The 13,213-nt window shown below is 43.4% G+C and overlaps 1 protein-coding gene across 1 annotated transcript in view; it reads left to right on the top strand.

Annotated features, from left to right (window-relative positions):
* The window catches only part of RPGR (retinitis pigmentosa GTPase regulator), a 62,918-nt gene extending 51,056 nt beyond the window's left edge, over positions 1-11,862 (top strand). Inside the window, exons 15-17 of the mRNA XM_015418100.1 lie at positions 2,008-2,047; positions 8,230-8,333; positions 11,481-11,862. Coding sequence (XP_015273586.1) covers positions 2,008-2,047; positions 8,230-8,333; positions 11,481-11,705 — 369 coding nt within the window. The 3' untranslated portion in view covers positions 11,706-11,862. The remainder of the gene's footprint in view (positions 1-2,007; positions 2,048-8,229; positions 8,334-11,480) is intronic.
* The last annotated feature ends 1,351 nt before the right edge of the window (positions 11,863-13,213 follow it).

Genomic DNA, 13,213 nt, shown 5'->3' with positions numbered 1-13,213 from the left:
TTTACCCTTGGTCCACGGGACTTCTTTACCTGTTCCCTCCCTTACCTCTGCTTCTGAGAGTGGTCCGCAAAATAGTCAGAGATGGCGCGGACTGTATATTGATAACCCCATGGTGGCCAAGACAACCATGGTTTTCGACAGTCCTCAAATTATCAACAGGAATATACCATCAATTCCATCAATTCCCTCCAGCTCAGGACCTCCTCTTCCTGTCACACTCCCCTCTCCTACATCATGACATACCACAATTGAAATTGACAGCGTGGAGAATAACATCAACGGTTTTTCCACCCGCGTAGCAAACGTTTTATTGAACGCCCGAAAACCTGCTACATGGAAGTCCTACAATTATAAATGGTGAAGGTTCTGTTCTTCCCTAGGTGATGACGCCCCTCAAGCCATCTCTGCGTGTCTCAACAAGGTTTTCCAATTCCTCCTGTCCCTAGCTGACTCGGGACTTTCCCATTCATCCTTAAGAGTTTATTTGGCCGCCCTTTCAGCCTACCATGTTCCAGTCGACAGATGCACACTGTTTTCCCATCTGCTTTCAAAACGGTTTTTTAAAGGTTTATTGCATATATACCCTCCTGTTAAAACTCCTGTTGTTCCCTGGGACCTTCCTCTAGTTCTCCGCCAGCTCACGAGGAAGCCCTTTGAGCCGCTTGCAACCTGCGACCTCAAACTTCTAGCGTGGAAAACAGCCTTTTTAGTTGTTGTCACCTCGGCTAGACGAGTGGGAGAAATAATAAGTTTCTGGCATGATACACCTTACCTGTCGTTTTTGCCAGACGGAGTCCTCCTCGTACCGGACATCTCCTTCCTGCTAAAGGTGGTGTCAGAGTTCCACCTGCAGGTGGAGGTCTTCCTCCCTGATTTTTTCCCAAATCCAACATCCGCAGAGGACAAACTCTTACACACTTTGGATGTGAAGCGGGCTCTCCTGTTCTACCTCAATAGAACACACTCAACTAGACGAGACTCGCAACTGTTCGTCTCTTACGCATCAGCACGGCTGGGGACTCGCAACCCGGCTCAGCGCCTGTCAAAGTGGATTGTGGGTCTCATCCGTCTCTGTTACCTGATCGCCAAACAGCCATTGCCTAGCCCTATCAGGGCTCATTCTACCAGAGCTGTTGCGACTTCCACTGCCTTCCTCCAGGGAGTGCCCCTGACGGACATTTGTAAAGCCACTACCTGGGCCATGCCTAACACCTTCATAAGGCACTACGCCCTAGACGTCCGTAAGAACGTCAATACCAACATGGGACGTCACATTCTGTCTTCGGCTATGCAGTAAAGAACCTGGCAGCACCCTCCTCCAGGTAGGCCACTGCTCGCTAATCTCCCATGGGTGTGAAGCACAGAGACCACGTCGAAGATAAACAGGTAGCTTACCTGTAACTGGTGATCTTCAAGTGGTCATCTGTGCATTCACACCACCTGCCCTCCTTAGGGCGGTTCAATCAATAGGGGTTGATTTGTGGCTGTCTGAAGGAACTGGCGGGTTGTCCACGCCCTCCTCTCTGGGCATGCGCGGTGGGGTTCCTGCGCATGACCGAGGTCTGGCCGCGAAAATCCGTTAAAGAGCTTGCTACAATGCCGATCGATCCAATGCGTGCGCACTAGATCCCCATGGGTGTGAATGCACAGATGACCACTCGAAGATCACCAGTTACAGGTAAGCAACCTGTTTATCCAGCACAAAATATCTACTTGTGCTAGAGCTCTTGTGCAAGTGGAAGTGCAAGAATGAGACCATAGTAACTACTTGCGTTGAGTCCCTACTTGCATTTTCACTTGTAAAAGATATTGTTCAGTCAGTTATGGGGCACTTAGGGAGGAAAGCACTAGGAGTTACAAAATATCTTACTGAAGCAGAACTGTGTTGTGTCCATTTTTGTTTCCATTTGTGCAGTCTTAGATACAAGTCATCAATGTGCCACAATGAAACATTTATATTTTTAAGAATTTGACAAGATTACACTATCTTGTATATTTGATTTTTAGAAAGAAGTGGCCACTCCAGAAGGAGAAATAACTCAGCAAGGTGAGAACGATTGTGCCAATTTATCTTTTGACTTTTAACTAACTCATCTTTGTTTCATAAAATACTAAATTGCCCAATAAGTTTTTTTTTTTTTTAAAGAATATCAGTCAGCACTTTTTGGACCCCAAATTGTTATCAACCACAGGTATCTGGGCTTGTGCAGCTCCATTTCAGCTAGTATGATACAGACCCACTTGGTAGTATTTGACAGGTCTGTGGGCCACTGCTTCATTCAACCTTTCTTCTTCATGTACCACTTTCTTGAATTCCTCTTTTTTCATTTCAGGTATAGGATCTCTCTGCTTTGCTTTGCTTTCTTGGCATTAATGTTAAAATGAACTTGTGGTCTGGCAGCATTAAGGCTGAGAGAACCTTCGCAGAAGGTCCCAGGTTCAACCCACAGCATCTCCTTTAAAAAGTTAGTAGGCAGTAAAACAGCGAGAGCCACTACCGGTCAGGGTAGACAGTACTGGCCTTGATGGACCAATGATCTGGCTCAGTGAGTAAACTTTAGGTGTTCATGTTAAATCCTTGATTAGATTGATCTGACGCCCTTAATTTTACAATGAATGCAGGGGGAAAAGGCATGCTCCTCTGCCCTTGCCACGCTGTCATTGTGGTCTGCTTTGTGTCAGAAAAAGAACTGAACCCTGCCAATTTTAAATTAGAAAGAGAGACAAAACATTGTTAAAGCCAACTAAATTAACTGGCTACAGTTCCAGCCAGTTGCAGGAAGCTTACTGTAAATATAGCAGAGTTGACTTAGATCTTGTTTCTTTCTGAATTTTCTAATTATTTTTTTCCAGATGGAAATAAGCAATATAGTAGAAGCTGTGTTCCAGTTGCCATTTAAACTGTTTCTAGGAGTGAAAGAAATATATTGTTGGCTGGTTTTAGTCTTTCATGTAAAAGCAAAATGGAACACAGTAATGAAATTTAGGCTTGAAATAAATTTTATAATTTCCCTGCGGCTAGGAGGGGAGGAATGTTCTTATATCTTTTATGAATCTTGAATCATCAGACTTCAGTTCTAACTGCTTCTCAAGACTTTCTTCAATTTGTTAGAATTTTAGCCCTTTTTACTTTCTTAGTTGGTAACAAACACCAAATAATTCACTGTGGTCCTGATCTTGCAACTTATAATATAAAGATGGAGCTGCAGTCACTTGAGCATAGCATGGGATTTGTTGCTCAGAGAGTTCGTACAGTCATCAATCTTTGAAAACTGTTTGCCACACAGGAAAGACGGTATGAAGAGAAACCTGTCACAAAGCAGCAAAGGGGCCTATTATGCTTTTGATGTCAATTGCCATGTACTTATTCATTTATTTATTTATTTAATTTATATCCCGCCCTCCCCAAACGGGCTCAGGGCGGCTAACAAAAGAGGCACATGCCCGAATTGAACAGCTAAAAACATAATAAAACAATCCATCACAACAAAGTGCTGGTGCTCTTAATGTTGGTTCTTATCGGTCCAAGATGGGGTTCCGTTGACCAGCCTAACCCGTCAGTATAAGTTCTGGATAATACTACTGTCGTCCTTTCATGACCAGTTCTTCAGGTCATCTGGTCATCTTCCCAGGGCCACCTCACATCCAGATCGAATCCACCGTCAGAAATGGCAGCTCGGTGGTAGTACAGTGGCGGCAGCGGCTCCAATGCAAAAGCCTGGCGGAAGAGCTCCATCTTGCACGCCCTGCGGAACTGCGCACGGTCCCGTAGGGCCCGGATCTCCCCTGGGAGCTCATTCCACCAGACAGGAGCCACCTCCGAAAAAGCCCTTGCCCTGGTTGCGGCCAACTTGATGTCTTTGGGGACTGGAACAACCAATAGGTGTTGCACCCCTGACCATAGTGCTCTTGGGGGAACATATGGGAAAAGGTGGTCCCTTAGGTATGCTGGACCCTGGCCATCAAGGGCTTTATAGGTAAGAACCAGCAGTTTGAAGCGAATCAGTACGCTATAGGCAGCCAGTGCAGCACCTTCAGCACCGGCTGGATGTAGTCCCGCCTAGTGAGACCCATCAGCAGCCTGGCTGCCGCATTCTGCACTAGCTACAGCTTCCAGATTTGCGACAGAGGCAGCCCCATGTAGAGAGCGTTACAGTAGTCCAGCCTCAAGGTGACCGTTGCATGGATCACTGTGGTCAAGTCCTCGCGGTCAAGGAAAGGAACCAACTGCCGCGCCAGCTGAAGATGATAAAAGGCTGATTTGGCAGTCGCTGCCACCTGGGCCTCCATCGATAAAGAGGAGTCCAGAAGCACTCCCAGACTCCTAACCCTCGACACTGGCACCAAAGGCGCCCCATCAAAGGCCGGGAGAGGAAGCCTCAACCCCGAACTGACCTGACCTAGGCCCAGGACCTCCATCTTCACCGGGTTTAGTTTCAACCAACTCAGTCTGAGCCAACCAGCCACAGCTTGCAATGCCCGATGAAGGTCATCTGGGTCGGAGTTCGACTGGCCGCCCAGCATCATAGAGCTGGGTGTCATCCGCATATTGATGACACCCAAGCCCAAAACTCTGGACAATCTGGGCAAGGGGGCGCATATAGAAGTTAAATAACATCGGGGACCGCACTGCCCCCTGAGGCACCCCGAACTCGAGAGGGTGCCTCCGGGACTGCTGATCCCCTATTGCCACCCTTTGTCCCTGACCTTGCAGGAACGAGGCAAACCATTGAAGGGCAAGCCCCTAAATCCCCATGTCAGTGAGGCGGTGGGCCAGCAGCTGATGGTCGACCGTATCGAACGCGGCCAACAGATCTAACAACAGCAATGCTGCCACTCCACCTCGATCCAGATTCCTATGGAGGTTGTCAGTTAGGGCGACCAATGCCGTCTCCATCCCGTAACCTGGGCGAAAGCCAGACTGGAAGGGATCTAGGACCGAAGCATCCTCCAGAAAGCCCTGTAACTATAACGCCACCGCCCTTTCTATACGTTTGGCCAAATAGGGCAAATTGGACACAATGCTGATCTTTCTAGGTAATCTGCTATAGCCTAGTAAATGTCATCCAAATGGTATTTATTTATTAAATTTATATCCTGCCCTTCCCAAATTGGCTCAGGGCGGGTAGCAACAAAGAGCATAAACAAACAATTAACAACAAAGTGCATAAACACTTAAAACCAATAATACAATTAACTCTTAAAACAACTAAAACCCTTAAACAATTAAAAGATGGCACATTAAATATTTATTTATTTTTATTTATTTATTTATAATTTCAATTTATAGCCCGCCCGCCCTGCAACGCGGGCTCAGGGCAGCTCACAGATAGGCGTAAGCCAACACATAAAAACAGGTTAAGACCATATAAAACCATCACTACAATGTTACAACATATTAAGTGCTCTAGATGTTCCAGAATAATCTTCCATAAAAGATGACATCTCAAAGATGGTACACCCAATCAGTGCTGTCAGTTCCACGTGACACTGTCGTTCACTCTTCCCAGGGCCAGTTGGTAATGATGGTAAAATAGTGATGGTATGATAGTGGCAGCTCCTACTCAAACGCCTGGCGGAAGAGCTCCGTCTTGCAGGCCCTGCGGAACTGCACTATAACAGTTCAGACCCCCTATAAATCTGACTGATGGTAAATGGAGCCGTACCAGGTTCATATAGTACAAAACTCCACATAGGGCAAATAGTCATGGCAACTTCTATGCAGGGAGGCCAAATAATTGGGTGTCCACTGCCTCAACTGAAGGCTTGGTGGAATAGCTCCATTTTACAGGCTCTGCAGGCCATGATCTCAAGTGGGAGCATGTTCTACCAGGAAGGGGCCAGGACAGAAAAAAAACCTGGCCATAGTTGAGGCTAAGTGGACATCCTTTGGGCCAAAGACAACCAGTAGATGTTGATCAGTGGAGCGCAAGGCTCTTCGGGGAGGGGGTATATGGAGAGAGGTGATCCCTTAGACATGTATGTCCCAGGCCACTCAGGGCTTTAAATGTTAATACCAACACCTTGAAATGGATCCGGTACTCAATTCGTAGCCAGTGCAATTGGCGGAGCACTGGCTGAATATGCGCCTGCACAGATGTCACAGTCAGCAGGCGAGCTGTTGCATTTTGCACCAGCTGGAGTTTCCGGGTCAGGTTCAAGGGTAAGCCTGGGTAGAGCAATTTACAGTAATCTAGCGTGGAAGTGACCATTGTATGGGTCACTGTAGCCGGATCCTGGGTGGAGAGATAAGGGGCCGGTTGCCTGGCCTCATGGAACACCCAACTGTCAGTGATTTGTGAGTGCCTGGAAACTCAGTGGTATAAAATACTAATGAAACAGTATGACAGATTGATGTCTGTGGAGAAAATTAACTGCCGCAATATGGGACACAGTTGAGTGGGGCAGAACCTACCCCCCAGGCTCTGGTAATTATGCCCTTCCTTCCAGAGTCTTCCTGATTTCATCCTGTTGACATTTGAAATGTCTACATGTAGGTCTTCCACAGATGTATATGAAAACAAAAAACATTATCTCCCCATCACAAGTTCTGGCAATACAAATGTAAGTTGACAATGAGACAAAAAATAAGAGAATTGGAGCAGATTGCTAAAAACACCAAGAAAACAATATATATTTCTTCAAATATATCTGGAGGATGCCATCTAGGAATAAAGGTCCCTAGGGATAATATATCTGGAGGATGCCATCTAGGGATAAAGGTCCCTAGGGATAATATATCTGGAGGATGCCATCTAGGGATAAAGGTCCCGCAGGGCCTGCAAGACGGAGCTCTTCCGCCAGGCTTTTGAGTAGGAGCCGCCGCCCCTACTATACCACCACCGCCCTGAGGAAACATCTGAAACATCTGGATATTGAAGAAGCCCTAGCCGTGGGATTTAGCCGTGGTACCACTCGTAATTTTTGGACCTATGATTTGCTATGTTGGGACTGTTGGAAGTATTGAGTACTATGTTTTTACTGAGGATATTTTAAGATGTATTAGATGTTTTGTATTATTATGCATTTGATGTTTTTATTATGGCAAGGTTCTGCCTTGCCTCTGTAAGCCGCCCTGAGCCTATTGGGGAGGGCGGGGTATAAATTTGAAAAATAAATAAATAAATAAAGTTGGGGCTTTGGATGACAAAGAAATAAAAGAACTGCTTAAGGAAGATGAAGTGGTGGCAGATAAATTGAATGAATTCTTTGCATTTGTTTTCACTGTGGAATATGAGAGACACATACCCACACCAGAGCTGCTGTTTTGGGGAAGGGTTTCTGAAGAATGGAGTCAAATTGAGGTGGCAAGACATGAAGTTTTAGGATTACTGGGGAAATTAAAAATGAATAAGTCTTCTTGTCCAAATGGCATACACCCATGGATTCTTAAGGAACTCAAGTGTGAATTTCTCGATCTACTAACCTGTATATAACTTGTTGCTAAAATTGGGCTCTGTACCAGAGGACTGGAAAGTAGCCTATGTTACATCAATTTTTAAAAATGGCCTAGAGATCTAGGAAGTGACAGGTCAGTTAGCCTAAGCACATAGATCCTCAATGTGGTGCCTGTGGGCAGCACAGCACCCGCCAACTCCTTTCTTGGCGCCCACTGAGTGTTTTTAGAAAGTGGGCGGGGCCAGCCAGGCTTTTGTGTAATAGGGCTTCTGATTGCCCACTAGAGTTGCCAGCTGCTGCCACTGTAACACAAGGATCTTAAGTGCATGACTGGTGTATCCAAGAAAATATTTTTAAACAATATGTCTATTTAAAAAGAAATCCTGTTAAATGGAGCTTCTGCCTAAACTGTTAAGAGTAAGAAGTAAATGTTAAAGAGAAAGAAGTTGTATACACAGAGTACTTCATTCAGCTTCGTTCCCTTTGCCATGTGGAGGTGCTCTTAGTAATGCAGAATAGAGTTCTTTGTTACAATACAAAGAGCTCAGAAACTTTAGTGGGTTGTTTGCTATTTTGTTGCTTTCATGTAGTATACCTCCTGATGCCAGGCCAAACACTTGATACAGCCATCACTATTTCATTCTTCTGTCAGAAGCATCTGAAGTCCAGTAAAAAATTTAAAATAGTTATGCACTAAATAAAACTAAAATTCTTGAAGTCTGACTCTATAATTTCAGTGTAACGATATCCCTCAGGCCTCATTATTGTTTCTGTGTGGTTGTGTCTGAAATCGTTGAAAGCAGAGTTTCTGATGTATCATGCTGTTTTTAGAGGGTGAGAATGCAGAGGTTTGTGCCACGAACAATTCTTCAGGAGCCATTAGAGACAGTAATGCTGACAGCACATCTGGAAGACTACTGGGAAAGAGGAAAACGGTAAAATTTTAAAGTACTTGACAACAAAAAGAAGGAAAACTATTATTAGTGTCTGACATATCTGGAATCACGTGAAGAATGTTCCTTCATACTTTCCCCCCATCTTTGTTTCTGAATTTGGGTTCATGAGAAAATTATGATTCTGCTCTTCTGGAGTGTTAATGCTAAAGCAGGAAAATCTGTCCCCATTGCATCCTGTACAAATAATCATCCCCTGTGATGAATACAGTAAGAGTCTACAATCATTCTCTGAATTAATGATGCAAAAAGTTATTCTGCAGATTTTTTAATTATTTCAATTGGAGGTAAGACCTACCTTTTTTCATATGGCTGCCTTCACTTTGCTAAAAGCAACTGGGGTATCAAACTCAGTAAGCTAGGACAGTTGGGTGTAGAGCTTTCTATGTTATCCTGTCATGGTCTGTAGGCTATGATAGCTAATGCATTTTAATGATGGGCAGGAGACATTGTGGACCCAGGGGCGAGTAAAGGGGGTGGGGTATTGTGAGAAGGAATACCATGACACTAGTGTTTGAATGAAGCTTTACAGGATGCAGAGCCAAGAGCATTGACGCAGCATGGGGACAGATCCAGCATAGGCCAACTCACCTGCCACCTGATGAACAAACCTACCCCCCCCGGCCCACCTGCCAAAGGGTAACCCACGGAGTAGTGAATTTCAGGGTCCATGGGCGCCAGCCACTGTGTGGTTCCATCCCCACTTGGAGGTTAGAGCCAGGTGACAACCCCCACCTGGGCATGCTGCTTAGTGCTCCCCCATCAAGACGCCTTAAGGGAGTCCTCAACCTAGAGGAGGTGGGCATGCAGGCATCGCCACCCCCCAAAAGGATTCATCCCAATGCCCAAACTGCCACAAGAGCAGGGAGGGAGACCCCCCTCCCGCCAACACTCCTGTGCCTGCAACAGGTCTCTCCTAATGGAATGAAGCCAAATGTCCTTCCCCCGTTCTGAAAGGTGGATGTCATCAGGTCTGAAAAGGGCCTCCTGCTGAACAGAAATATCTGGGTGCTGAATTACCCCCCCAGGACTCTACAAGTCGAGCTGCTGATTTGCACCCCTCCCTTCTTTCTTTCTTTCTTTCTTTTTTTTTTTTTGCACACCTCCCTTCTGGTGAGGTCTACTTTGTCCAGTGATATGGCCCCCTGCCACTCCCAACGCTCTAGGCGCTCGGACAAAAGCGGGCTAAGAAAGAACATTAATCTGACAAATTAATAAAACAAAACTCAAAGTAAAATATATAATTATTTAAAATGTATATAGCACAGGCACAGAATGCAGAAGGGCTTGTAATTTGCATTAGATTAATGAGGTGAGGAGGGGGCCAGGAACAGACAGTGAATGCCGGATATGGGAAGGGAGGAACTGCGGTAGCTTGAGATATGAAGCTGATGTGCAGCTATCAAAGGAGAAAGGGTCTTTGTGGAAACATCAGTTGCTTTCCAAGGAAAGTTTCTGTGCCAAAGCATTTTGCTCAGGTCTTAAGGCTTGATCCTTTGCATATTTGAACATACTTGGATGTTCCAAAACCTGGCAGAAATGTAAAAGGGCACAAATGGTTTCCTTTGTACAAATGCTTTCTAGAATAAAGGTGGTATTGTTTTGACTACAACGAAAATAAATAGGCTTTTAAAATCCTTTGGCTACACTGAATTTTTTTAAAAAAGGTAGATTATGATTCCTATGTGTAATTTGGATCTATTTATGATATAGAAAGATCGTTTTATAGGAAGCTTCCATTTTGGGTTACTTAACGCACTATCACTTCTAATGATCTAAGTGCCAGTTCGTAAACCTTCTGGGATTGCTTCCATGTTCAACACAGCATTCTACTGGCAAGCTGTTGCTGCAGGTCACAGAACTAAGCTTGGATAAAAAGCTATGTGGATTGCAGTGAAATAGGGGAACTGAGCAGGCAAAGGAAATTCTTGTCCCAGCGGAAGCACTGCTGACAGAAGAGAAAAAGGAGGACAATTTCTTTTGGTTCCCCCTCCTCACTGCAGCGCAGGTATAAGTGAATATGAAGTAGGGGGAAATAACCTTTAATTTGGCTCTTAGAGGGCTATAGGGGGAATGGAGAGGCAGGAAAGATCCACATTGCAGATGTCCTCCTTACACTCATGATTCATACTCCAACTCAGTGTTGTTAGATTCCTTGCTGCATTCTCATACAAAAAGTGCCTTCAGACATTCAGAAATAACATTTGGTACAGCTCCTTCTAGAGTACATCATTTCAGATTAGATAGGAATCAGAATTCTCTTTGGTATTTAAATCAGTACTTAGTGCCCCTTGAAGCATGCCTGGGAGAGGGAGCTTTTTTCTAGTCTTCTGTTTAACACAATAGTTTTTCGTGTCGAAGGAGCTTTTGTTCAGCTTTGGTTTTTTACCATCATCTTCCCGTGGACTGAAATAGTGATGTCGGGGAAAGTTTGTACCACATTAATGCACATTTGAATTGTTCCTCATCCATTAAGATCAGGTCAGAATTTATTAAAATTATCTGACCTGGTTGTGTGATCTATGAATAACTAAGATTTAAAGACCTTAACAGACCTTTAAAAAGTTTCTTTCAGGAATGTGTGTTTAAGATTGGAGCTAATCAGTTGTGTTGACTTTTAAAACAGTGACAATGGCTTTATGGTTTAGGTAGGATACATTTACAACAGTGTATTGTTAACCGAGTGAGTTCTTCTGAAAGCAGAATAACTTTTGGCTGATGTATCACTGCTTTTTCTGTGGGTGCAAATGTTTTGCAGTCTATTTGGATGTTGTAAGCAAACATCTGTTAGCAATTATCATGCAGTTGCATAATGTTTTGTTGTTAGAGTTACAATAATTAATTAGGAATGTTGTTCCTTTATCCTATTTCTATTGACTTCAGTCCTAAGCATAGTTATGTTATTTTAATAACTGTGATCTTATATACACTTAATTAAGAAGTCCCGTTAAACTCCAGATTTGATTCCAAACAATCACAGATATAATTGAGATCTCTCTCTTCTTTATATACGTATGTGTGCATGTGTGTAAATAAATATGTGTAAAGTTCTCCAAGGTATTTCCTTTAAAAGTAATGCATATAAACAGTCCTTAGTTTTTTCAATATTATATTTTTTTTGTATCTTAGTTTTCTTTCTTTAAACGAAAGCCTTCGAGGCAGAAGAATGCACACAGCTGTGATGAAAGCAGCCTTGAAAAGCTACCTCAGAGTGAAGATGAAACTGGAAATCAAGCAGGCCTATTTCATAAAAATAGTCAAGATGAAAACCAGAACCATACTGAGGAAAATCAGAAGGAAATCTCACCAACCAATCAGGGCAGAAAGACATCCTCTACCTGCATAGTACTTTAGTACGGAAATATATGAAGCTTGCATATGTGTGATGACAAAAGTGACCATTTTACAAAGAGAGGTGCAGTTTATACTTGAAAACAATAATGCGTGTGCATAATGATTATGGTCTCCCCCCCCCTAAAATAAGCATGTTTGTATTGATTTACTTTGATTGTGGACCAACTTTCTAGTATTTATTGTCTTCATAATTTTAGATACAATATGCTTATCACAGTCTTACTGTTGTGGCCTTAACTCTCAGTGTTGTAACAAAAGAATATTTTTATATGTCAAATACTAGATTAAGGCATTTTATAAGTTTTCCTAAACAACTTTATCTTTTGAATCTGTAACTGTAAATATACATTGTAAATATTATTTTGGTTCAACAAAAGAACAATTGTTATTTAAAATGTTTATTCTCTATTATGTTTGCCTTTTATAAAAACAAGCAATGAAATTCATAAGTATTTAAGTGTTGCATTTCTTCAGGAAGAAAAGTTAGCATAGTCTAATTATGACAGCAACTGAACAAAAATTTCAACACAGCCATGGTAGTAATATCCCCCTTTATCACTACCATGCCCCTGCTCTCAACCATCATGTTTGTACCACTGATAACTATACAGATATAGGGAAGGGGGTATTGTATGCAGTGCTTGGTTGTGACAAAGCCTCATCTAAGTAAATGAAATCATGTAATTGACTATACCTGTACACAACATTGCCTTAAATATTTGAAAGAAGGGAAAAACCTGCATGGAAAAATATTTTTTAAATCAAGAAATGGCATTGGATTCTAAAGAGATAAGTCTCAGAAATGTTACCACCTATAATTCTATCACTTATAACCATCCCTCAGCTACACACATGGATCTAAAATTACATTGCCAAAAATAATTACATGTTAAAGTGCTTACTTTTTATGGTCACAAACAATGCTGTCATAAGACTGGTCTCTGAATGGCTTAGAATGGCAACCAAGCTCTGCACCAGTATATCCAAAAGATACACTGGTGTAAGTGGGAGAGATGCTAGAGATACACCATTTCATGTCCCCAGCACCCATCAGGCACTTGCACTCTTCTGGGGCTTGTAAGAACAAGGCATCCCACATGGGTTAGGATGGGAGACAGGGATCTCCGGCCCTGGCTACAACTGTTCATCTTGCCCCCTCCCTCCCCAGTACCTCCTCTGAGCAATGCCTCCAGCAAACCTCCCCCTTCCACAATTGTAGCCAGGGATTTTTGTTGTGGTGGTACTGGTACTGAGAACCAGCACTTGGGGGGTGGGTGCTCTCCCAACTCCTGACAGGGGAACTGGTGCAACCTTACATATGAGTACTGCCACTTATTTAAAAAATAAAAATACTGGTTTTACCAAAAAGTATGTACAGTGTAGAATACGGGAGGGTTATGCCATGCCATGCCATGATTGGTGAGCTGCAGCAGGGTTACTATGGATTTTGGCACAAGTGCTATGCTCCCTACACCCTGCTGTGAGGTCTTTTGTTTACTTTTCTCCGC

This window comes from Gekko japonicus, unplaced genomic scaffold (genome assembly GCF_001447785.1).
Source record: "Gekko japonicus isolate JY-2015 unplaced genomic scaffold, Gekko_japonicus_V1.1 scaffold1437, whole genome shotgun sequence".
Classification (NCBI taxonomy): Eukaryota; Metazoa; Chordata; class Lepidosauria; order Squamata; family Gekkonidae; genus Gekko; species Gekko japonicus.
The sequence above is the reverse complement of the archived record's forward strand: the minus strand, read 5'-3'. Positions and strand labels throughout refer to the sequence as shown.